The 24,329-nt window shown below is 34.2% G+C and overlaps 4 protein-coding genes across 17 annotated transcripts; 2 read left to right on the top strand and 2 right to left on the bottom strand.

Annotated features, from left to right (window-relative positions):
- Positions 1-1,130: 1,130 nt before the first annotated feature.
- On the bottom strand, positions 1,131-2,026 carry LOC124898082. Its single transcript, XM_047411706.1, has 2 exons — positions 1,958-2,026; positions 1,131-1,592 (listed from the first exon to the last, which is right to left on the bottom strand). Exons 1-2 carry the CDS (start codon positions 2,024-2,026, stop codon positions 1,131-1,133), a joined length of 531 nt encoding a protein of 176 aa, XP_047267662.1.
- A 148-nt stretch (positions 2,027-2,174) lies between these two features.
- On the bottom strand, positions 2,175-4,160 carry LOC124898081. Its single transcript, XM_047411705.1, has 3 exons — positions 4,009-4,160; positions 2,530-3,091; positions 2,175-2,408 (listed from the first exon to the last, which is right to left on the bottom strand). The coding sequence occupies exons 1-3, from the start codon at positions 4,158-4,160 to the stop codon at positions 2,175-2,177; spliced, it is 948 nt and encodes a 315-aa protein (XP_047267661.1).
- A 579-nt stretch (positions 4,161-4,739) lies between these two features.
- Positions 4,740-15,383, top strand: LOC107867264. 14 transcript variants are annotated; one of them, XM_016713426.2, is made up of 7 exons: positions 4,740-5,291; positions 5,412-5,475; positions 5,629-5,675; positions 5,750-5,871; positions 6,226-6,361; positions 8,953-9,085; positions 9,541-9,850. In XM_016713426.2, exons 4-7 carry the CDS (start codon positions 5,824-5,826, stop codon positions 9,569-9,571), a joined length of 348 nt encoding a protein of 115 aa, XP_016568912.1. In that variant the 5' UTR covers positions 4,740-5,291; positions 5,412-5,475; positions 5,629-5,675; positions 5,750-5,823; the 3' UTR covers positions 9,572-9,850. The 14 variants fall into 14 exon arrangements, 1 of the variants encoding a protein (XP_016568912.1); XR_007054688.1 differs by lacking the exon at positions 9,541-9,850 and adding exons at positions 9,164-9,243; positions 11,791-13,033 and having other exon boundaries at positions 4,760-5,291; positions 5,750-6,135; positions 6,226-9,085; XR_007054695.1 differs by having other exon boundaries at positions 4,747-5,291; positions 6,226-6,354; positions 8,528-9,850.
- Positions 15,384-19,679: 4,296 nt separating this feature from the next.
- LOC107867265 (RNA-binding protein 1) lies at positions 19,680-22,336 on the top strand. Its single transcript, XM_016713427.2, has 2 exons — positions 19,680-20,271; positions 21,249-22,336. The coding sequence occupies exons 1-2, from the start codon at positions 20,047-20,049 to the stop codon at positions 22,017-22,019; spliced, it is 996 nt and encodes a 331-aa protein (XP_016568913.1). The 5' UTR covers positions 19,680-20,046; the 3' UTR covers positions 22,020-22,336.
- Positions 22,337-24,329: the final 1,993 nt, after the last annotated feature.

Raw genomic sequence — 24,329 nt, 5'->3', positions numbered from 1 at the left:
ACATTTTAATCTGGAAGCAGATCTGGTATTAGTACTTTTGTGACAGTTTAACTTACATAATCTATCACAAATTTTCAGTTTTATTTATTGATATATAGCATCAATATTTTGTTAACAATCAGAAGTGATCTAATATGTATGACCAAATACCATATGAATCACCGTTTATATTACTAACCAGTTTTTACATGAATCACCAAATATAACTTAATAAGTTATATTGTGTTATCACCATTTATAATCTGTAATCATATGAATCTCCACTTTCATGAATAGTCAATTAAATAAATCACTAATTATGTGAATCACCATTTTTCAAATGGTTAAAATGAATCGCCATTAAAAAATAATTAAACCTGAATAAACTGTAACCCATATGTTGAAGATGGATCACCAATTAACATGTTAATTTTAATTTCTAATATGAATCAACTAATTTTACACGAATGGTTTATATGAATCACATAACAATATTAAGTTTTTTAATATGTATCACCAAATACCATATGAATCACCATTTATATTATTAACCTGTTTTTATATGAATCACCAAATACAACTTAATATGTTAAGTTGTATTCTGTTATCGCCAGTTATATTCTGTAATCATATGAATCTCCAGCTTCATGAATAACCAGTTAAATAATTCACTAATTATATGAATCACTATTTTTCAAATGGTTAAAATGAATCACCAGTTAAAAATGATTAGAACTGAATAAACTGTAACTAATATGTTGAAAATGTATCACCAATTAACATGTTAATTTTAATTTCTAATATGAATCAACTAATTTTACATGAATTGGTTAATGAATCACATAACAATATTAAGTTTTTTAATATGTATCAATTGAAAACAATATGATTAAAAGGTATCACCAATTAACCTGTTGAGATTAAATAGTAACATGTATCACTTTATAATTTCATTTAGGAAATGTATCACTAGCATTTCTCATTAACTCTTAACATATCTACATAAGATGATAGTACTAGTGAATTATAAACAATAATCTTAAAAACACATATCTTTTCGAATTATAAACAGAATATATCAAGCAACGATTTTTTGAGTAATTAACTCAAATTATTGAATTCAAAACTTTGAACTAAGTAAACATGTCTGATTAAATTCTATGGAGAAAATGCCACATCTCTTTTGAAAAGTAGTTGCAAGTACGTCTGTTGTGGCCTTTATACCCACACTTGCCACAACGATTTGATGTTGATGAAAACTTTTCACTACTTTTATTTTTTCTGCCTTTCTTTGGTCTTCCTGGTGGGCGTTTATATTTTGAAGGCAAAACCACATCTTCTAACACCTCCGGTGGTACATGCCAGTCTTGTTTATCGGGCATTGGACAAAGCGACATTTCATAAGTCTTCACCAGTGCCTCCTTCTTGTAGTAATCTGAGCAGTATGCCTTTATTTTCTTTACATGTTTGCTTTTCAAAATAGCACTAACATGCGCGCATAGTATCTCATCAAGCTGAAATCTATCACAGTTGCAAGTTCTATTATCCAACCGAACAATGTATTTTCTTCCTTCTTCATACACACCGTATATGTAGTTAGTTGATTCCCTAATCTGAAAATATTATTTCATAAAGTTTTATGCAAGTCAACATAATATATGAACCATAAAAGATCCAGATTAATTAAATATAAAGAACAAAAATTCAAGTGGAAGCATATTTCAACAAATGTATCAAAATGATACATATGACTCCCAGATGTATCACTTTGATACATCTGTTATCAGAATGTTAAAAAAAATTTGCAAACCAACTTAGTTAAAGTATACTAATTATTATTTTAACTTAACATCATACGTGATAACTTTGCCTCGTTCAATTGAAGAATTTGTTGAAACCGACCTTCCATTGACTTTTTAGAAAGAAAGTTAGATCGGTCTCTTTTTTTTCGGTTCCACACACCAAATAAGATTCTGACCTGTTCAAGAAAATTTAAAATTGGCAGTTCACGAGCCTCAACAAGACGAGAGTTGATATATTCTGCCATGATGAAAGTCATCATCCTCCCCCTATTTATTGGAGCATGAACTCGTGACCACTTTTCAAATCCAATATTTTTCGAATATACCATAACTCTATTGTCAATCTTTCCCACTTTACACACAAGCTCATCAAAATCATCTAACTTGTATACTTTAGCCATGACAAAAAACTCGCCGGTCAACTTGTCCTTTAGCCATGGCAAAAAACTCGCCGGTCAGCTTGTCCTTACTCTTTCTATAATTCGTGCAGACATTATTCCAAAGATGCCAAATACAAGCAAAATGTGGTATACACGGATAGATCACACCAACTGCCTTGATTATGCTTTCATGTCTATCAGAGACAATGCACATATTATCGCGCTCACCGAAAGCACACTTGAATTGCTGGAAAAACCACGTCCAGGATGAATCATTCTCAAAATCTACAACCCCATATGCAAGCGACAATATATGTCTTGATACATAATATCAAACAACTATTATGTCTAAGTTATATAACAATTACCATCATTTGTAAGAAAATAAATAAATCACTACGTGCAATATCTGCTCCATCAAGTGTGCTAGCTAAAATAAATGTTCCCTGATATGGTCCTCTCATGTGTCTACCGTCTACTACCACAACAGACCTACAAAACCCAAATCCCCTAATAAAAGGTTGTAGTGCTACGAATAGATACATGAACTGATTATCCGGAGACTTATGGTTTAACATGAATACGTAGGTAGGTATTTTCTTATATTCGTCAGCTGGTCGCCTTCTCAATATCTTTAAAGCACGTTCTTTAGAACGCCACGCCTTTATGTAATCTATGTCTAAACCAAGTTTTATTTTTATATCTTCAATAATGTCGCTTGGGGTGATTATTCTTTTGTAGTTCACCAACTTTGGAGCTGTTATTCCAGCTACAAAGGCAATGGTTGCATGCTGCTGCTCAAATACTTTGTCCATTATTGAACAGGTGTGTTCATCGTTGAAAGTAAGTACTATAAATGTATCAGTACCATGCTTACAGGACGCCTTGAATACCCAACTACATTTCGGCGATTTGTATAGCAAGACATAACTGAAATATACGTCAAAAAAATATATCGCTAATATGAAGTTACGTTAATTTATTTATATATGAATCACCATATACCGTATGAATCACTACTTCAATAAAAAAAGTGAGTCAATTAACCAATGAATAAACAATTATATGAATCACCAGTCATCTTGAGAGTTAATATGTATCACAAATATGAACTTAATCTGTTATTCCTTTTTATTATATGAATCACCAGTCATATGCATAACCTGTTTTCCAATCTATTTATATGAATCACCAATATGAATAACCATTTATATGAATATCCAATTACATGAATAACCAGTAATCACCAATATGAATCACCATATATTTAAATATCCACTTACAATAATAATTAGTTATTTGTATCACTTATATGAATCACTAGTTATATGAATCACTTGTATTTGAAACACCAGTTACATTAATCACCAACATAAAAAACAGGTTATATGAATAACCAACTATATAAATCAACACTTATATGAATCACCAGTTATATGAACCACTTGTTATTTGAAACACCAATTACATTAATCACCAACATAAAAAATCCAGTTACATTAATCACCAAAATTAAAAATCAGTTATATGAATCACCAATCATATGAATAACCTGTATTTTCAATCTGTTTATATAAATCATCAATATGAATCGCCATTTATATGAATATCCAATTACATGAATAACCAGTTATATTAATCACCAATATGAATCACCATATATATAAATATCAACTTACAATAATATTTAGTTATTTGTATCACTTATATGAATCACTAGTTATATGAATCACTTGTTATTTGCAACACCAGTTACAATAACTAATATACAAATGAATCACTACAGCTTTTAGATGTATTAAATTGCGAATTAAATCAATAATTCTCATTAAAAATAAAAAACGAACCTCTGCTTGTCAGATCTCTCAGCTTTGAAATTAAACCTGTGCTTGATTGCATAGTTACGCATTACCCAGACAAGTGTAGCTTTGTTTTTATACTTTTGGTTCACCTTTGCAACGCTATTATAATAATCACTTATTAGTTCTTCACCACCCATGTTAACAATTGGCAGATATTCAATGTTACCAATTTACAACAACTGCAAGTTCAGACGGCTCAAAAAAACCATAACACTCAATCGTCATATCATCTGCGTCAACATCATCACTGTCAATTACAATATCACTTGTTGTAATACACAGTGGATACTTTCCGAATATAAATTCAGCTTTCAAAATCTGAAGAAAAAATTTCACAGCCATATCATTATGAATCTCCAACGCTGATGAATTGCCTTGAACAACGTATTTGGCATGAATTCTTTTCAGAGATACATCAATTTTCAATTGAGTTGATATGACGTCCATTAAATCGCGGTACGATATTCTCATGAATTACAATACCGTCGACCCGATAGTTATCGTACCTTATTTCAGAAACTCATTTCCCAAAATGACACAACAACACAGTGACGAGATCCATTGAAAAAATTCAAAAAAAAAAATTGAATATCAATTTTTTTGTTCCAAAATTGAAAAACTTTGAGCTTCTAGTGAGGTTTGCTTCAATGTTGAATTGTTTACAAATGAAATTGCGTGTTTAACGCTTGTAATAGTTTAGACGAGATTTACGTTGTTAAAATAAAAAAAAAATTCATTGCTTCCTAAAATAAATATCTGATCTGTTACGTATGTCTCACTTTTATATATGTATTTCTACTTAAACATATGTATCACCATTTCAAAATTCCGGAATAACATGTAATTAGTAAAATAAATGGAACTTTATGTAATATTTGGTTAAACTATGAAGGAATTATGTAAGTACTCTTATATTAATGCATCTTCTTCCTGGCCCGGACCTGTTCATTGCTTCATCAGCGATACAAGGACTTTTCACCAAGTTTTGTTCAAGGCCTCTTGAAAGTCTTCTTTTCTGAAAAAGTTACAGAGGATGTAGATGTGGACAGGAATGCGAGGGCTATTAAAAAGCGTAGCACTTTAAAACTTCTGTTGGGGTTGTCGTCGATACTGGTATCTTTGGGAATATTATTAAGGACCTCACGAGTGTAGAACATTTGAAAGACCGTGATTCAACTCAGACCAATTTGTCACTCTTAGCTAGCTTTGCTCGACAAGGAAGTTACCTGCTTAGGCTTTCATTGGCTGGCCAAGATACTTTTGAAGAGGTACAACAACTCCCTTTCCTTCCTTCCTCCCTTCTCAATCAAAATTAGTCGTGTTGAAAGAATAGCATCGAAACTAGCTTGCTCTGCTACTTATTAAACGGGTGTATTTCTTTTATGCAGATGCACCTGAAAGATTTTATTTTTCAATGCTTGCTTGAGACGTTTTTTCCTTATATGAAACTATGTAAGTATCAAATCTGCTACCTATCTGATTTTATTGCTAAAAAATTGATGTGGTAATAGAAATTGGAAGCAATAGACCTTACTATATTGCCGATTAGGCGTCTACTATTTTTAATTTTACCTCATATAACCATCGCATTTCACGTGCTTACAGATTTACATTGCCATATCTGATGTTCGTGTTACACATGCAGCTTAGAGGTATCTTTGTACCCAGTACTCAGCAGATAGAAAAATTAATCCTGTCACTAATGTTGGGCTTTTTGAGTTCTCAGGTGAATGGTCCGGTCTCTCTTGATAGTGGGTATCAATTATTAGGAATGGGGAAGAATGAATTAGCAAAGATTATATGTTGATTATTCAAGTTATTTGCTACCTCGGTGTTTCAGATTTAGATGTAAGTTAATATACCACTTCATACTGAGTTACTTGACGCGACTTTGCTTTAACCACATCAAATTAGTTGATCTCAGCTTCATTTGATCACTTTGATGTGCAAAGCTCAATGACATTCTTAGTATATACACCACAAGAGACAACGCGTTCATTAACTTTGCTTCCACTATTATCCAAGAGTTTCTCAGAGTCATCTACCCCTCTCATCATTGCTCCAGTCTCCCACAGAATTACGTCCATTGTAGAAATGACCTCATAAACTTCCGTAAGTTTCAGAGTTATCTGCACAACTGCACCTCCTTAGTTTACTTATGAAGTGGACTAAATATATACATACTTTTGTTCTACTTGACAGGTTGGAGTTTTCAACGTTAAAATAAAAATGTCAATATTAGATGAGTTCCGAAAGTTCTGCCTGCTAGATTGTTCAAGCTACAAACAGAAAAACGCACAAAAGACAGAAAGCCATTCGTTTGTGCAAATTGTAAGCGGTAAACAAAGCTGACATATCTTTTAGCAGTAATAAGTTGTTGTCATCATTTGTGTGGCTTCTACTGTTGTGAATGAAGTGATGCTGGTCCATCTTTAAAAGAATTCTCCTTTGCAGAATAGAATTAGCAGTGAAAGCTCTTGAAATAGCTCTTCGAGCCATAAAATCGTTTGAGAGTTCTTCAAGGGGAAAGAGAAATTTAGAGTTTGTTATCTGTTTGCCCGTTGTAACAGCATTAAATTGCCACTTAGGGTTGTGTTATACTGCTGGCTTGGAAATTCAAAAGAGATTGCGAGTGGCCTTGTCGATATATTTGTCATCTATGAATCCATCTACGAGCCTAATCAAGCTCTCGAATTACTTCAGAAGGCTATAAAAGTGTATTGCTTTCTGAGAATCTTCTTGTGTTTCGACTACTTTCTTTTTCAGGGAATCCATTGAGTTTGAACTAGATGGATCAGGTAAAGAAGATTATTCGTATATTTAGTCTTCAGTTGCTTTTTGATTTAGGATATTCTTATGTTCGTAGTGATTTTTGAGTAATTGAAGTATGAAAAAGTTGAGAAAATTAGGAAGGAACATATAGTGTAGTGTACAAGGCTCATGATCGCGTAACTAATGAAACTATTGCACTGAACAAAATAAGGCTGGAGCAGGAAGATGAGGGGGTACCTACCACATCTATTAGAGAAATCTCCCTCTTTAAAGAGATGTAGCGTGCTAATATTGTGAGGTATAATTTAATGATATTACTATGTGATTGTATTATAGTGATTTCTGTAGAGTGTAATGTGGGCTATGCTTTGGTTTCTTATGATTATGTTATCAATATGAGGTTGATTATATGTGAACTTCAGTTTATTATATTGCCTACTGCTCCACTTCTAAGATTAATGCAGGATCTTCGTTATTTTAATTTTCATTTTGCTTTCTGGCCTTGGTGTTGTTCCTTTTTGGTATTTGAGGTCTGTTGATTTCGAATAGTGTGCATAGTCTAATTTTTTGGTTATAAAAAATGATTATAACCTTAAATATGACTCTAAAATTATACTTGCATTTAGTGTTTGTTTTTGAATATTTACTCATCTAGGAGTGCATCTCCCTCCCAAATGTTCCAGTTATTATACCTGACTTGGAATTTTCAATTAACCAAAATCAAAGTTACTAAAACTCTAAATAATGTCTACTTGCATGAATTATCTTCCTCATTTTTTGTAACTTTTGCCTACTGGAGAAGGATGGTTTTTTGGGGTTCTAAAGCTCGATAGCTTTACTTAGTATGGAGGACCAGTCAATCAAAATTAGGGAACTGATCTGTTTATCGACCTTGCTTATTTCCCAAGGTACTAATTTTTCTTCCCAGTTGCTTGCTTGCTTAATGAAAATAAGGTTAGCTTACCATTATTGAACATTGACTTGCATTGCAACATCATAATAGTAAAATGTAGCATACTTTTAGACTATAATTCCTAGAAGAAAGAGGTAATATACATGAAGATTACAAATAGAGCCCATTGGTTATTGATTGCAATACTTGATTGTTTCTTTTGAAGATTGAGATCTATATTTTCACTATTGAATGCACAACTTACTTCTAAGAGCTCTACCAAAATGGTTAACCACCTTTTTTGACTGGAGATTCGATAGTCACTGAAAGTGCACCTAATTTACATCAATGGGATGCACTGTCAAGAAAAGTGACCAGAAAGAAAGAAACAAAAGTTTATTTTCTGTTATCATTGAAGAAGTTTAGTAGTTAGATATATGATCAAGCTCAACTCAACTTTCTTGAAGTAATTCTGTACCTGGAAGCACCTACTTCGACATGAAGTAAAGACTGGTTGCACAAGCACACTGGTCATTAGCTTTTTTCTATGAAAGCCATAGGAGACACCTATTAATTGTAAATCATGTTGCATAACTGAATCGCCAAGGTGTTGTTTAGTAGTTTTGCATAATCTTATTATTTTGGAGGTGGAATAAACTTATTTGACAGTGGCTATTGTCAATTTGGAGTTTTCCCCTACATGGAAAAATATATACACATCCTTAAGTCCAGTTATTCCACCCTTTGAATCCTCACAACTGTGGTTTGTGTAATATGTGGAGAAATGATGACCGAGCCGTCCGATTTTGTTATTAACATTCTTGTAATTCTGACCTGTAGATGAGAGAGGGGATGAAAATTCAAGATGCAGATAATGAGGTGTCACGAGTTATCTCAAGGAGGGATACGGCCACCCAAATGAGCCCCAAGGAAATCCCTTCCTCATCTTCTATAAGACACTCAAATGATTTATTTTCGGTTTGCCATATTTTTGAGCTGGTTGATATACCTGCTGTCCGAATACAATTTGTGGTTGAGTTGCTTGTCTTATCTTAGAATATTTTATATTGAGTCGGGTGTCTATCGGAAACAGCCTCCCTATCTCATATTTGAGGTAGTGGTATAGACCAGTGTACACTTACCCTCCCCAGACCCCACTTGGTGGGAATATACTGGGTATGTTGTTGTTGTTGTTGTAGAATTGCAAAGTGTGCCTTCTTCTAAAGCAAAAATTAGAGATGCTCTCATTGATGAATGGGTTACAGTGACCAGGTGGTCAAAGAAACAAAAAGCTCAAATTCCAGGTAGGAGCATGGAGCTTGATGACTGGAAATGGAAAGCTATGGGAATCCGATCTTCAGGTTGGGATGATTCAGACACATCAAGTAGTATTTCAAAGTAAGTGATGCTATTTTATTCATTAGATTGGAAGTAAATTATTTTGAAGCATTATCATTTAGAGATGTTTGATGTTAGTCTAAGGCGATTAAAGATATTACAAATAGAAAAGGAAGAGGTGATAGATCTTTTGTAGAAGATGCAAACACAATGGCGAGGTAAATACCCAACTGACTGTCAGATACCTTCCTTATGTTTCTTTTTTCACTGGTATTGTTCTCCTAAAATGTTGGATGCAAACACAATGGTAGGGAAAACACTCAGCTGACTGTCATATACCTTCCTTATGCTGCTTTGTTCATTTGCATTGATCTCCTAAAAAATTAACTTAAATGTACATTACCTTAATCATATATCTGATCTCAAGTTGTTATGGTCATTAAAACTCTCAATAGGTTGTGTAGTTTGTGAAAGGATAGACCACATTCATGCTCTTTAACCTTGATCTGTTGCAGGAAACGAACAATTCCTTTAGTACTCTTTTAGCTGCTAAGATGCTGAATTAGTTTTTCAGCATTGTGGTGACCCTTTGTACTCAATTTGAGGATGTTTGGACTAGGATACAGCAAAGTCGTGAATATGCGGTGGTTAGGATTTGGATAAGTTTCTTTTATCAATTTACTAGGACATATAAGAATTTGTGAATCCTTGATTTGGTTGCTGCAAAGGAGCAATCTTTCTGTACTTTTCACCTGCTACGATGCTGGATTAATTTTTTAGCATTGTGGTGAACATTTGTATTTAAGTTGAGGATGTTTAAACCCATGTTGCTCGGACTTTTCAAAAATGTCATCTGGTACTTGTCGGATCCTTCAAAAATAGTGCATTTTTGAAGGTTCCAACACAGATACGGCAATTTCAACAGAGTCTGTGCAACTTAAGATTGAACTATGATACAGCCAAGTCATGAATACACAATAGCTAAGATTTAGAGAGATTCTTTTATTAATTTACTATGACATGTATGAATTTGTGAAACCTTGATTTGGTTGCAGCAAATGAGTAATTTTTTCATATTTTTTTGCTGTTGAGATCCACTGAATTACATTTTCAAGATTCTGGGTGATCATTTGGGACTGAGTGTAACGCCCCGCATTTCGGGCTACAATATAGACCATGATTCCGATGTGTTGATAAATCCCGAAGCCATAAAATCCTATGCCAATACGGCATGTTAATTATTTGTGTAGCATGTGAATCTATTCAAGCTTGAATTTAGACCATAGAGGTCCTTCAACTCAAGGACGAGTTGAAACTATTTCGATCGACTAAGTTTTAGTGGACGTTGTAAATTGTGTCATCTTCCATCGACCATAACTCTCTGTATATGTCGAATTAGGAAGCCTACTATGTGTCAAATGATAGGTCTTCGAGTTAGCTTTTCAACTATACCAATTTTGCTAAAATCCGACACCCGAGCAAGAAGTTATGACCTTTCAAAGTGATATGCGTCACCTAACCAATCGCCCATGGCCACTGGAAAGCATAGGCGATAGCCTAGGCGGCGCCTACGTAAAGAATTCAAGTGACTTAAACACTCCGTTTTTGGGGCAAAATGACCCTTTTTCACCCTTACTTAGCCCTAGAACACGAAATTCAGTTCCAAGGACCCCAAAATACACCTTCATTCATCAAAAGTGCTCAAAGATTCTCCTTAGGGTTTCAAAATAAAAACCCAAGCAACTCAAGATTCAACCGGGGGTTTTAGGAACAAATTGCATATTTTGAATCCTCTCAACGTAGGCTTCGAGAAACATCTAATATTCATAGTAATCGAGGTACGTGGGGTTATCCTAAAATCTCATGGGTGTAGTTTTTATGAACATTCATGCTTTTAAATGGGGGTTTTCAATCAAATGCTAATAACTTGCTTTCAATATGATTTCTAAGTCATTTTTCTTTATGTCATGGGAATTGTTTGCCTACAATGGTTGAAACCATGCATATGTGATTTGAGATTTTCCATGGAAGTTTGATAAATATGAATGATAAATTGCTTTCAAATTCCCATGATAATGTCTTGATACCCCATGTCATATTGTGACCAACAAAATAGAGCATGAATTTGAAATAAATATTGTTCACCACTTGTAAATGATGAAGCACCTTGGTTTTTACATGATAATGCATATGTGGAAGTGATATTGATGACTTGCAAGTCGGGTATGACGATACCCTACAGAATATGATATGTGATTGAATCAGATGAAATTCAAATGCATTGATTTTACATGAGATAAGTGGATGCCTAAAGAAGACGTTTGAGTGTAAGGGCTCATCGCTGGAAAACGTGTTTGCCGACACGGAAATTTGGTACCAGGCTAAGTGATCTTGTGTACTTGACTTTATGTCATTCCCAATGGGGACTATAGGTAGGAGCCCGGGCTAAGTGATCTTGGGCACTACCAGTGGGTCGAGACACCATGCTTCGTGGTCTTGTGTGTCTCTCCCTCACTTATACTCTAATCTCAACGGCAACCGAGGTTAGACAGTTGGTATAAATTATGTAGGGTATTCCAACTAGCTCAGTTGCATTTCATTGTTGTTGAGAAACTATTGCATTACGCCCGTGTGTTTTCAAATGATTTGATACGAAATTGCTTTATAATGGCTCTCAACTATATTTTGTAAAAATATTATGTTTTGTTTTGATATCTGCGTGCCAGTACTTTTGTGCTGACCCTCTCCCCTCTCCAACCTCTCAGGTTCAGAGGCCCAGTCTAGGGGTCAAGAGAATTAGTAGATCATTTAGACAGAGTTGCAGAGACAAGTGGTGAGCCTTCTATGTTTCGGAAGGTCTTATGCCCTGCAGTCCTTTAGCTTATATTTAGTTTGTGGGTCTACTGGGGGCCTTGTCCCAGTTTATATACAGTTACTTGACTCAATCATTTGTTAGAGATTTTCGCAGACAGTTGTTTAGAGGTTGATTGATATTGGGGGAACCTTATTTCCCCGTTATTGTTTCTTCACATATTTATGATCATGTTTCCGAATACTTGTGTTTCTTCCATATTACTTTGATCATATGAATTAGGTGCATGATTATCAGACAGATAGAGGTGTTTCGGGCCTCCAAGGTTTGAAATGCTCGTCACGGCCAGGCCCTGATTCGGGTCGTGACACTCAGGTATTGTTATTGTTGTTTGTTTAGGAACTCAGACGCAAGTTTATTTGCTTATCCTCACCCAAGCACCTTCTCAATTCCAGGAAGTGGCAATTCTAGATTTAGGCAAGTGGAAAAATCTCTTAACAGATTATCCATCTTTCTTTTCTGCTGTATTATCCTATACCAACTCCTATTCTGATCAACTCGCGGTGTACAGTTGTAAAAGTTCTGTAAAGGTGGGAGTACATTATTATGGTCATGCACCACTTTACTAGTGCACTGCCTAGTTGGGAGTACATTGTTCTGGATTTCATTTAGAAGAGTCACATACTTCAGAGATAGATCAACCAACTTCTATAGATGGAAATGTTAAGCAACCTTTTATCATAGGTATGTAGAGGCGGTAATATATCTCCTGTTGTTGCTACCAAACTTTATCTAACTAAAGCCTAGATTCATTTTGTGTTCCTGATCTTTATCTTGCATGTTGCAGTGACTTTGTATCTCATCTTAGAGGAGTTAGCTCAGCATTTACCGGAAGCATATGTCATGGCTTTGTTTCTCCCAATTTGTTGTCTGGCGTTTGGTCAAAATACAATTTGTCGCTTTGGTATGAGGAGATCTCTAGGAATTATGGCCAAATATTGGAATAGTTCATGTAACATGGCACTGTTGTGAAACTTAATCTTTGAACTGACAGAACTTTGATTCTATTCATGTAAGACCCCGTAAAATCCTAAAGCTTAATTCAGTCCTTTAAGCTTGTCAAGGGGTCCCAGACTTAGAAAATTCTAGCTAGGTTCCCAGACTTAGCCTATTATTGGCCATCGAAAGTTGGCAATCTCATTTCACCACCTTAACGTCCTTTAATGGTCCATATTTTTATTAATTCATGATCAGGAAGGTCAATAGGTGTTTTCGGACAAGTTTTGGATTTTTCGGAACACGTTTAGATCATGTTCGGAGTCCCAAAACAGTGGACCAACGCGATTATGGTGCGCCATGTTGCCAATCGCGTTGGTCAACATTTGTGCAGGCTGCTAGAGCCAAAAATTCTGAGACTCGATGCGATCATGGCGCGACGCGTCGAATATCGCGTCGCAGCCATCAACGTGCCGTGTTGCTTATAGCGTCGGCACCCAGTTTTTAGTAATTAAATGACCGCATCCTCAAGGACAAAAATGTCAATTTTTCACCCCTATATAAGTCTAAATCACGGGATTAATCCCCAATTTTAACCTAAATACACTTATCTCTCTCAAAATCCATCAAGAACAAGCTTAGGGTTTTCAACTGAGGATCCAATTTCCAGAATTTCACCATTAGTTTTCAAGAATCTTTCATCCAAGGTATGCATAGTGTTGATTTATGGATTCCTTTCATCCATAAAGCTCAAGAACCCTATTTCAAATTATAAATCATGATGTTTATGTTGTGGGTTGTTTTGTAACCATGTTTATCTTGTTTATGATTCCCAAGTTGGAATCTTTACGTGTTTTTCATGAAACTACGTTAGCATGCAAGTTGAAATCCATGATTTGAGTTGTTTATGATGTGTAATTTGATGATTACACCTATGCCCTAAGTTGTGCATGTATGGTGTTTGATAAAATGTCTAAGAGGATAGAAATTATGTATTATAGCTCAATTGTGACCCATAGATAAATGTATGTTTTACCCTTATGTTCAAATAACTCTCATGCTATTGTGGTGCAATGTAGATGTTTGTTGGAATGCTCATGATGTTAGAGTATGGAATTATGACGTTGATTATATGCATTCCTACCATGTACAAGATTATGATAACCATGTCGTTCATGAAATCCCCAACTTATTGTATGATGAATTGTTGATATTGGTCATGTGTTCAAGAAGTGTCAAGTCTTGTCAATTTCATGCTATCGAGTCCTGGGGGTACTTGTACCCAACAATTTAGCTGTGTGCCTAGAGACAGTATCATGTTTTCACGATACTCATAGTCAAACTAGGATCAGTGGAACTCAGTCAGTCATGTGACTCAGGAAAATCCAATAAATTCAGTACTCTCAGTCAGTCATCAGATCTAAGTAGTATTTCGTCAGTCAACAAAACTCAATGAACTAAGTTCGGTTCAGTTCAGTTAATCATGTTCAGTGTCTATTCAGATGGGAGTAAGAATTGGCATTGAGTGAACCCAAGGATGAGGGCATACACTGACAGTTGAGGGTGTGATCCTTAGAAGCAATCCTTGCATTCCATAACTATGTAGCCAGCATAGGTTGAGACATCTACATTGACAAATGAGAGTTGATGAGGTGGATAAACACTGTCAGATGAGGGTCCCACTATTCTCTTTTGGGGACACTGTCAGATGAGGGTCCCACTATTCTCTTTTGGGGACACTGTCAGATGGGGGTCACTCACAGTTTGTCTTTACAAGTGGGGCAGTATTGACACCCTTCCAATTGGGGTTACAGATTGGACCCCAACCTAGCTATATTGCTTTATTTGGGGCATGTTGGTTAGATGACTACTTCCCATAGTTACAGTCTCAGTCTCAGTCTCAGTCTCAATAAAAGAACTCAGATAGTTTTTCAGAATCCAGGACTGTCAGATACAATCAACTCAGAATAGTACAAAACTCAGTTAGTTCCATCAGAACCTAGACTGTCAGATACAGTCGCTCAGTATCAGTTATATCTGTTATCAATGACTCATGTTATCGGTAATCAGACTCAGTAGTAAGTGTCATCACGAATTCAGTCACAGTCACTTATTCATGCATATATTCTCACGTTCATGTTATACAGTCAGTTAGCATTGTTCATGCATTTGAACCCTTTGCATTCAGCCTAACTCACATGCATACCAGTACATTCCATCGTACTGACACATTTGTGCTATGATGTTTTATTCTCTACCATTGGTTCAGAAGCACGAGCTCCAAAGCATCAGTAGTATTCCAGTTTCAGCAGTCAGAGTTAGCAGTGAGTTCTCATCCTTCGAGGACATGATCATTACTTTATTTCTTCATTACTTAGTTTATTTCAGCAGTTGGAGTTAGTTGGGGACATGTTCCATCAACTCCTTATTTAGACAGTTTTGAGGCTTTCAGACTACAGTATTTTCAGACTAGATGTTTTCAGACATTGTTTCAGTTTTGGTATTGTCGTACCACATTATTTAGATATGGTTTTATCAGATGTTTATCAATTTAAAACCTTATGGCATGATTCAACCTACTATTTTCGCATTTATATAGTATATTATGCAATGTTTAGGTACAGATATCAGTCATGGGTTAGCTTGTGGTCCTTCGGGGTCATGTGCACCATGTAGCGTTTTTGGGTACCAGATTCGGGGCGTTATAATTCAAGGCCATAAATGCCAATTCTTTGTATCTATCATGATTGTTATCTGTTTGAATCATTCCATCTTCCATAGTGTTTTTGAAAAATAACTAGATGCTTGAGATGAGGATTAAGTATATATTAGTTTTACATCATTACATTACTATTAAAATAAAATGTTGGGCCCGTACTTAGCATGGGCCACACCCATCTAGTTGTTAACTAAATAAGTAGTACTTATCACACTACTCTTTCATTTGTCACTTTATTTAAGCTGTTATTTAAATAATGCACCTCGAGCTCCAGGATTATAGCTTGATGGTTTTTTCTTTTGTTTTTCAAATAATCCTTTTTCATTAATCTACTATACAATATTAATACAATGAGTTGACATTGAAATGAGAATAACTATGCGAATTATCCACAAAATTTAGTTAGAGCCCGTTTGGATAGAACTAAAAAAATAGTTTTTTAGTTTAAATGATTAAAAACTTAAAATAAGTGCTAATAAATTAAGCAGATAAGTGTTTGAATAGAAGTGGTGAAACTGAAAAAAAATTGTTGATGTATTTGGTAAACAAGTGATGTTAAACACATTTTTGTTGTTAAAATGACTTAAATGTCCTTAAAGTTGTTGACACCATAAATAAGGTGAATTATTTATAATTTTTAATTCTAAAATAATTTTTTTGAACAAACCTTTGATGTAATGATGGGTTCGATGAAAACAAAGAAGAAAGATAAAGGAGAAATTGGAGGGAAGAGATGAAGCGAAGCGACAAAGAGAAAAAAAACTATATATTTAAGGGCTACAAGTTTGGGATATTATTGGAATTTGGTGGAAATATAAGGGATAAAAAGGTAAATATTTTGGTCAAACCTAAAAGAATTTTAATCTAAAAAATAAAAAGTTGGGATACCCAACTTCTCACTTTTTGATCTTTTTAATCAGTTTTTAACTTTTTAAAGCACTTTGCAATTTTACCAAACATCTTAAAAAGCTAAAAAAAGAGATTAGAAACTGATTTAACCAGATTTTAATCGTATTCAAACGGGCACTTAAAACTACACCTTAAGTTACTAATATTATTTGAAATCTCAACTCCCAAAATTAATTAGGGTATAGAAATTTCTCACTCTCTCTCTTCAACTATTAGATGTATAACCCACTTTCCTATTTTAACGCTTAACACTCCTCAAACAATTGAACTACGGTAAGTTACTAATATTATTTAAAATCTCAACTCCTAAAATTAACAAAAATTTCTCACTTTTTCTCTCCTCCATCTATCAGATATATAACCCACTTCCCCATTCTAATGCTTAATACTCCTCAAATAATTGAACTATAATTGTTTAAAAACACAATTATTCTTCCGTTCAAGCCATAGCTTTGATAAAAAGGTCCAACTTTGCTGAATCGAAGCGAATAACGACGCAGCAGCGACAAAATCACTTGAGCTCCGAGAAGCTCAAACCAACCAACACAACGATGAGCTTGTCCGCAGTGAAATAAGCTCACAGATTCAGAAATTGTGTTTCAGTGACGGTAGCGAGTGGCCAGCGAGAGATCCACAACCACGTCCTCTACCATCAAATCTTGAATGTATATACACATCTCGAATGATTTGTACAGAATTCATATAAAGATCTCGAATTCCCACTGTCCGATCTTGAAGGGCTACCTAAGTTTCTTCAATTACTCTTACATGACTGCCGATGCTTCCCCCAAATTTCAACAATAGGAAGTCGGGAACTTTTACCAATGCCACAACCACTGGATTACCACACGGTGGTCACCGTCACGTCGGCGCACAACGACCTCTATTTTTGACATGGTGGTTACCACCCGATGGTCACCGTTATGCCCGTGCACTACGACCTTCATGTTTGGCAATTTATGGTAGTCGAGTCAATTGCGGGGACGGTGAAATATATGTCAATGTTCCTTATAGATACAATAAAAACTCAGGTGCAATCCCAAAATACTTGTCCATTAAGATCCCCTAGTATTCATACAACACTCGGTGGAATTTTAAAATCTAAAGGGTTACCTTATGAGGAATATTGGAGTTCGAAAATTCGTCAATGGAGGTTGAAGATGATGATGTTAATGAAGATACATAAGAATGATTATTTGTTTTGAGAGATTAAAGATACATAAGAATGATGTATCTGGCAGAAAAAAATAAGAAAATATATCACGCGATTCTTCACCAAATGTACAAAAATTATGTATTTTACTGAATATTAAGTTACATATAAATAAGAAACACGTGTTTGATTGAAAATCTACAAATATCATATATCCAAATTTTTTTTTTGTGCTATTGATACATAAGACTTGTGTATCTGAATGTATCATTGTGATATTGATACTTAAGAATTAAAAATTATGTATTGGTACTTATGTTTCAGATGTGTCGAGAGTCTCAGCTATATATCGTGATAATAAACGAAAATTGAAATTTTATGTAAAATAAAAGCAATCAAAATTTTATATAATTACGTACTAAATTGTAAGAACATATGAAAAAAATCCATTATTATATAGATCCAATTTTCATTTCATTTATGTAGGAATTCAATCTAAATTAAAAATCATCCTATTTAGATTTTAAATTTTAGTCGTATATAATTTTATTTATTGAAATAAATTTTAAATTATCTAAAATCAAAGTTGGCTTCTTTATTTCTCACATATCTATGAGACATAAAATTTGTAATCATAATAAAAGATTGGCTTAAGTCATTGACAGACCCTCAAACTTATTTCAAAAATTCACTTAGAGACCTCAAATAAGACTTGCACCTATCAAATCCCTAACTACCCGAATTTTGATCCAATTGGACCTTTTTTGTTCAATCAGCTAAAAGCTTAAGTGTGTATAATACACACGATGATGTGGCAAAAAAAGCTAATTGAAAGTTGACACGTGGCATTGTGGGTTCAATAATTATTAAAAACTAATTATAAATTATTATTTTTTAAAAAAAAATGAGGTCCCCTTCGACATCCCCCACCCCACCCCCACGCCACCCACTTTTTATCTTTTCTTCATTTTTTTGCCAGTTGTCATCTTCTTCTTCATTTTTTTTTTAATATTTGAATTGAGAATCAATAATCAAAAGAAAAAGAAACGAATGTTTTTCACTACCTGCCCCCCCTCCCCCAACTTGCATGCGACTCCCACCCCCTCTTATCACCTTCTTCTCCATTTCTGTAAAAAAAAAAAAAAATCAACATCTTTTTATAAATCTTATTTCTTTATCAATCTAATTCATATTTATTGTCATTTTTCTTCTTCTTGTGTTGTGGGTTCATTAGAATTTAAATTCTTTAATAATATCAAGTTAGCCGAAAAAAATGGAGTTTCGCCAGAATCAAATTTACTCCATAAAAATAAAAGAAATGTATTAATATGTTAAAGTTCATGACTTTCACTACTTTTCTTTTCTTTTTTTAGTTAAAAATTATTAATTATATTAACAAGATTGTTAAGAATTTAAAAAAAAAAAATAGAGATGGAAGAAGACGGTTGGGGCTGGTGCTGGGGGAAGGAAGGAGGGCTGCTTTTTCTTTTTAATTAAAATTTGTTATTGTATTAAATAAATTAAAATGTGACCTTTTTAAAAAAAATCATTTGAGACACTATTCACGCGCCTAAGAAGAGTGTAATATACTGTCCTTGTAAAATCAATATTTTGTGTCTGATAGGTACTAATTTTAACACTTGAGGGACCTGATAGGTACATGTCATAGTTGAAGGGTACAAGTAAATTTTCGGGACAAGTTTAAGGGCCGACGATGACCGAAGCCTAAAAGATTCATGACAAGTATCGAAAATTATGTGATACAGCCACTAAAGTTAGAATCTTATCTGCCTCTATCATCTTCGTGAAATTTTCCTTGAACAATTATATAAATATTAAATTTAGTAAGTAAAAGTAATAGAGATATAAATATAAGTAGATAATTATACTAAAATGTGTGATAAGATGAAAAACAACAATAATATAATCAGTATATTTCTTCTACTAAAATATGGAGAAAGTATGATAAGATAAAAAAGAATCATGTATCATTATCCATCCGCTTATCTATTTTAATCAAAATACTCTACTAAGTTGAACTAAAAATAAATAAATTCCTTGCTTATTGATCATTAACCATGTAAATAAAAGTCAATTTCTTCAAATTTTCCTACTTTTTCGTTTTATTTATTTATTTATTTATTTATTTTTCCAAATACAGTTAATTAGAGAAGAAACAAATGTCTCACGATCCCCTTATAAGGCTAAAATAAAGGGTTTTCTTATACTAATCCCTTTTCACAAAAATAAATTTAACCAAAATTAAGATTTACTTCCAACACTCCCAACTACAAAAACACCCAAATTCCAACTTTTCCCTCAAAACCCTCTTTAACTTTATATGGCCCCTTAGCTTAGGGTTTCTTGTTTTGTTTGTGTTACACAAGTACAAAAGTTACTAAGATTTTTTTGTCACTACATTGTATCTAGGTATGGAGGATTTGGACAAAAACAAGCTATTTTGTGGTGGGATTCCAAGGGATACAAGTGATGAGATGCTTAAGGAACATTTTTCAAAGTATGGAAGTGTGGTTAGTTGTGTTATTGCTAAGGATCGTGAAACTGGGAGGCCAAGAGGGTTTGCTTTTGTTACCTTTTCTGACTCATCTGCTGTTGATTTAGCACTACAGGATGCACATGAAATTCTTGGAAGAATGGTATTTTCTTCAACCCCTTTTTGTTGATTTTGTGTTCTTGATTTTTTGTGGACCTATTTTGGATTTTTTGGGGGAGAAACGGGAATTTTTTGCATAAAGATTTGAGTGAAAAATTTCATCTTTTTTAAAAGCTTTGTGGAGTGAAAAGATTTTTTTTTTTTGCACCCAAGGTTGTGGCCTAGTGGTTGATGAAGTGGGTGACCGGGTGATAGAGTTACCAGTATTTGTTACTGGTGGGAGGTATTTGTGAAATTAGTCGAGGTGTGCGAAAGCTGGTCACTACACCATGGTTATAAAAAAAAAAAGATTATTTTTTCGCACCCAAAAGTGTGGCCTAGTGGTCAATGAAGTGGGTGACAGGGTGTGGAAAGAGTTACCTGGTACCTGCTGTTGTTGGTGGGAGGTGACACGTGTTGAGGTGCGCGTAAGCAGGCCCGACACCATAGTTATAAAAAGAAAAAGATTATTTTTTTCACACGAGGTTGTAGCCTAGTGGTCAATGATCTGGGTGATAGAGCATGGATAGAGTTACTTGGCATCTGTTGTTGGTGGGAGGGGATAGGTATCCTGTGGAATTAGTCGAGGTGCGAAAGCTGGCCCGACACCACGGTTATGTAGAAAGATTAGTTTTTCTTTTTGAAATATTTTGTGCTTATTCTTTATTATGGACATACCCTGTTGAGACTAAAACGTAAGGAGAAAGTTGTTGCTCTAGCTTGAGGCTAACTCACATATTTGTATATTTTATTTGATTATTTGATGTTTATTGCTTGAGACTAACTTACATATTTCTATATTTTATTTGATGTTTATTGCTTTATTATGGATAGTTCATAGATTTATGTATTTATTTGATGTTTGTTGCTTTATGGCTAACTCACAATTGTATGTTCTATCTGATTTTTATAACCTCTATAAAGGTTAATTTTTTCTGTTTATTTGATTTATGGTATATCCTGTTTTTTTAAAATATATAGGTAGATGTGAAAAAAGCAATACCGAGGAGTGAACAACACCAGCATCAACAACAGAACAGTAGAGGCTTGAATAGAAATATTACAACTAATGGTAGAAGCAATGTTCAGTTTAGGACGAAGAAGATTTTTGTAGGGGGTTTATCAGCTAACTTAACTCAGGAAGATTTCAAGAGTTACTTTGAAAAGTTTGGTAGGATTACGGATGTTGTTGTGATGCATGACAATGTTACCCATAGGCCAAGGGGATTTGGTTTTATTACCTTTGATTCGGAGGATGCGGTTGAGGAGGTTATGCAGAAGACTTTTCATGAACTAAACGACAAGCTTGTGGAGGTCAAGAGGGCTATACCAAAAGATGGAAATAACAATAGTGGTAATGGTTATCATTCCAGAATAGGTAACGGAAATGGTTCTAATTATAACAACACTTATCAACAGGGAATGTATCCACCTTACAGTCCTAGATATGTATATTGTTCTGGGCCTGTCTCAGGTTATCCTTATGGAGTTGGGACTTTCGGAGGTAGTTATCCTGTTGGAGCATACCCTGGAATTGGTTATGGCATCACTTCTTTGATGCCTAGGGGTCCTTGGAATAATCCCACAATGGCTGGTATAAGGGGAAGTCCACTGCCTTATGGCAATACAGGAGTTGTTTATCCCGCCTACATGAATGGTGGCATCGGAGCAATGGGCATGGCTACTAATGGATATGGAGGAAATTTGGGTTCTGGGATAAGTGTTGGAGATGCTCAAGGGGTGTCTGATTAGGTGCCTATACAAATTAGATGGGAAATGTAGATATCAATTCTTTTATTCTGCTGGAAGCTTCAGTGCCGCTGCTACCAAACAGAGTGAAGAGATAATGCGGAGAGACTTAAACCTTGTTATGCTGATCATTCTAACCGACTGCTTTGTGACTTAATGTGGATATGATGACAAGTTAGAAATTCTCATACTGATCAATTGAGGCTATCTTCTGTCTTTTATTCTTGACTCTTGCATGTAATGTGCTTTTTTTTTCTTTTATAAACTCATCTGTCCAGATTCAGCCTGCTGTAATATAATTTTTAATTTTTCAAAGTCAATACTTCGCGTGTGTTGCCTCAGCATTCTCTGCTCTATTTCTTTAATCTTTATGATTCCATTTCTATATAGTTGTGAAATCTTGTTGCTTGTACATATGTCTTAGGTGCACTTTATCCAATATTTCTTGCCTAGCTGCAAGTGATGAAAATTATGACGAGCCCTTCCTTGCTTCTGGATATGCCTTTCTTTTTTCTTTCTTTTGCCACCTATTTGGGTTCCCTTTATTCATGTCATGTTTCTTTATTTAATGCAAAATTTGCTACAAGCATGGATTTATAAACTAGTTTAGTTAAAGAAAAATCATAATACAAGTGTGTAGGACATTTTGAAGCTCAAGACTGAGCGTTCTTCTTAATGCTGTCGTGTTATTAAGGTTGACCCTCTTTAGCTGATTGTTTTGTAGTTATATATTCTTGAAATCCTTTTTGCGGGTTGAAGTGCGGGGTGGGGATGGAGAGAGTTGCAATTGCCTGAAGTGCATCTGCATCATCAACTTTTCATTTTAGTGAATGCTTCAGCTGAAAACAACATACACAGTACAGTCCAATAAGTGGGATTTGGGGAGAGTGGAATGCACGCAAACCTTACTCTACTTTGGCAGGTTGAAAGGCAGGCTGTTTCCTATAGACGCTGTTGCCCTGGGAGTGCTTCAGCTGAAAACATTTCCTCTTAATTAGGCAAAGGAGAGAATTTGCAGGCTGCAGCAGGTGAAAGCAACCTTTGCTGGATCTTTCCAAAATAATGACTGATCTTTTCCAACTACTTTTGTCCTCCAGCCACTTCTGCCTGTTGTATTCGGGAAAGCTTGCTTCGTGGCAGCTGAAGTGAGAAATCATCAATTAAAGTATGCAGGTATCCCAAAGTGTTAGACAATTAAAGTATATGCTTTAATGTTGATAGAAGTGTTTTTCGAATAGATTAGTCAAATATAACTTATCCATCTCTGGTAATATTTTTTCGAAAATGCGTTTCTAACATCAAATGTACATTGCACAGCAGAGTCCTCTTTGTTCAAGCAAGTATAAGAGCAACACAAAATTTCCAACGTGTATATGTTGTGTGGAAAAAAGTGTTAAAACTGTATGCTTGCTCCATTTCTACTTGTCAAGTGATGCAAGAAAAGGGAACCAATGGAAGAATTGACAGTTAAAAATACGTTAAGAGAAAAGTAATAAGTATACTTTATTGTACCCTACTATGTAATAATGGTCAACTGGAAATCTTATTTACTCTCTTCTTCTTGCTTCTCTTTACCAAGCAAACCCTAGAAACACAAAATAGTCCTCCGAAGAAGCAAATAATCTATCTATAATATATAAAAGTGTGAAGACCCATTAAAAAGTTATTTGAATTTTTTACCCCTTATTAAAAAAATTTCAATAGACAAAATCGTCTTTTTATTATTTTTTAAAATATTAACGACATTAAATATCAACTACAAAATTTTCTTTTAGATTTATTAAAGTCCTAATATTGAATTGGAGGAAAAGATAATAGTACAAATTTGTTTTGGTTTTGGTTTCATATTCATAGGGTGACCTAATTAATATTAAACACATCATGATGAAATCCGATTGGTTCTAGCCGTAATATCTATATAGCAATCATTATTTTGGTAAGAATTTATATGAAAAATATGTGTTGAACATCTAAGTATATTTAACTAAAAAAATTAGCAAAAGAAAACAAAAATTAACGTATGAAAGATTTAATATCAAGATTTCCTACTAATTGATAAGAAAATTGAAAGGGTTTAAATGACTCATAAAGTATATGGTAAAAAAAATCATAGTATTTAATAATTTTAAATCAATTAGAATTTTTTTTATATAAAAAAAAAAAAAAAAGTGTTCTAGAATTCTTTTTAAGTGATATTTTGAATCAAAATTTCTTCTACTTCACTTTTTTTTTGTTTTAATTTTGATTCAAACCTTTTTATTTATTTTAGTTCATGACTTTAAAGATTATACAATTAACAATTGACAATGAATT

This window comes from Capsicum annuum, chromosome 4 (genome assembly GCF_002878395.1).
Source record: "Capsicum annuum cultivar UCD-10X-F1 chromosome 4, UCD10Xv1.1, whole genome shotgun sequence".
Taxonomy (NCBI): Eukaryota; Viridiplantae; Streptophyta; class Magnoliopsida; order Solanales; family Solanaceae; genus Capsicum; species Capsicum annuum.
The sequence above is the reverse complement of the archived record's forward strand: the minus strand, read 5'-3'. Positions and strand labels throughout refer to the sequence as shown.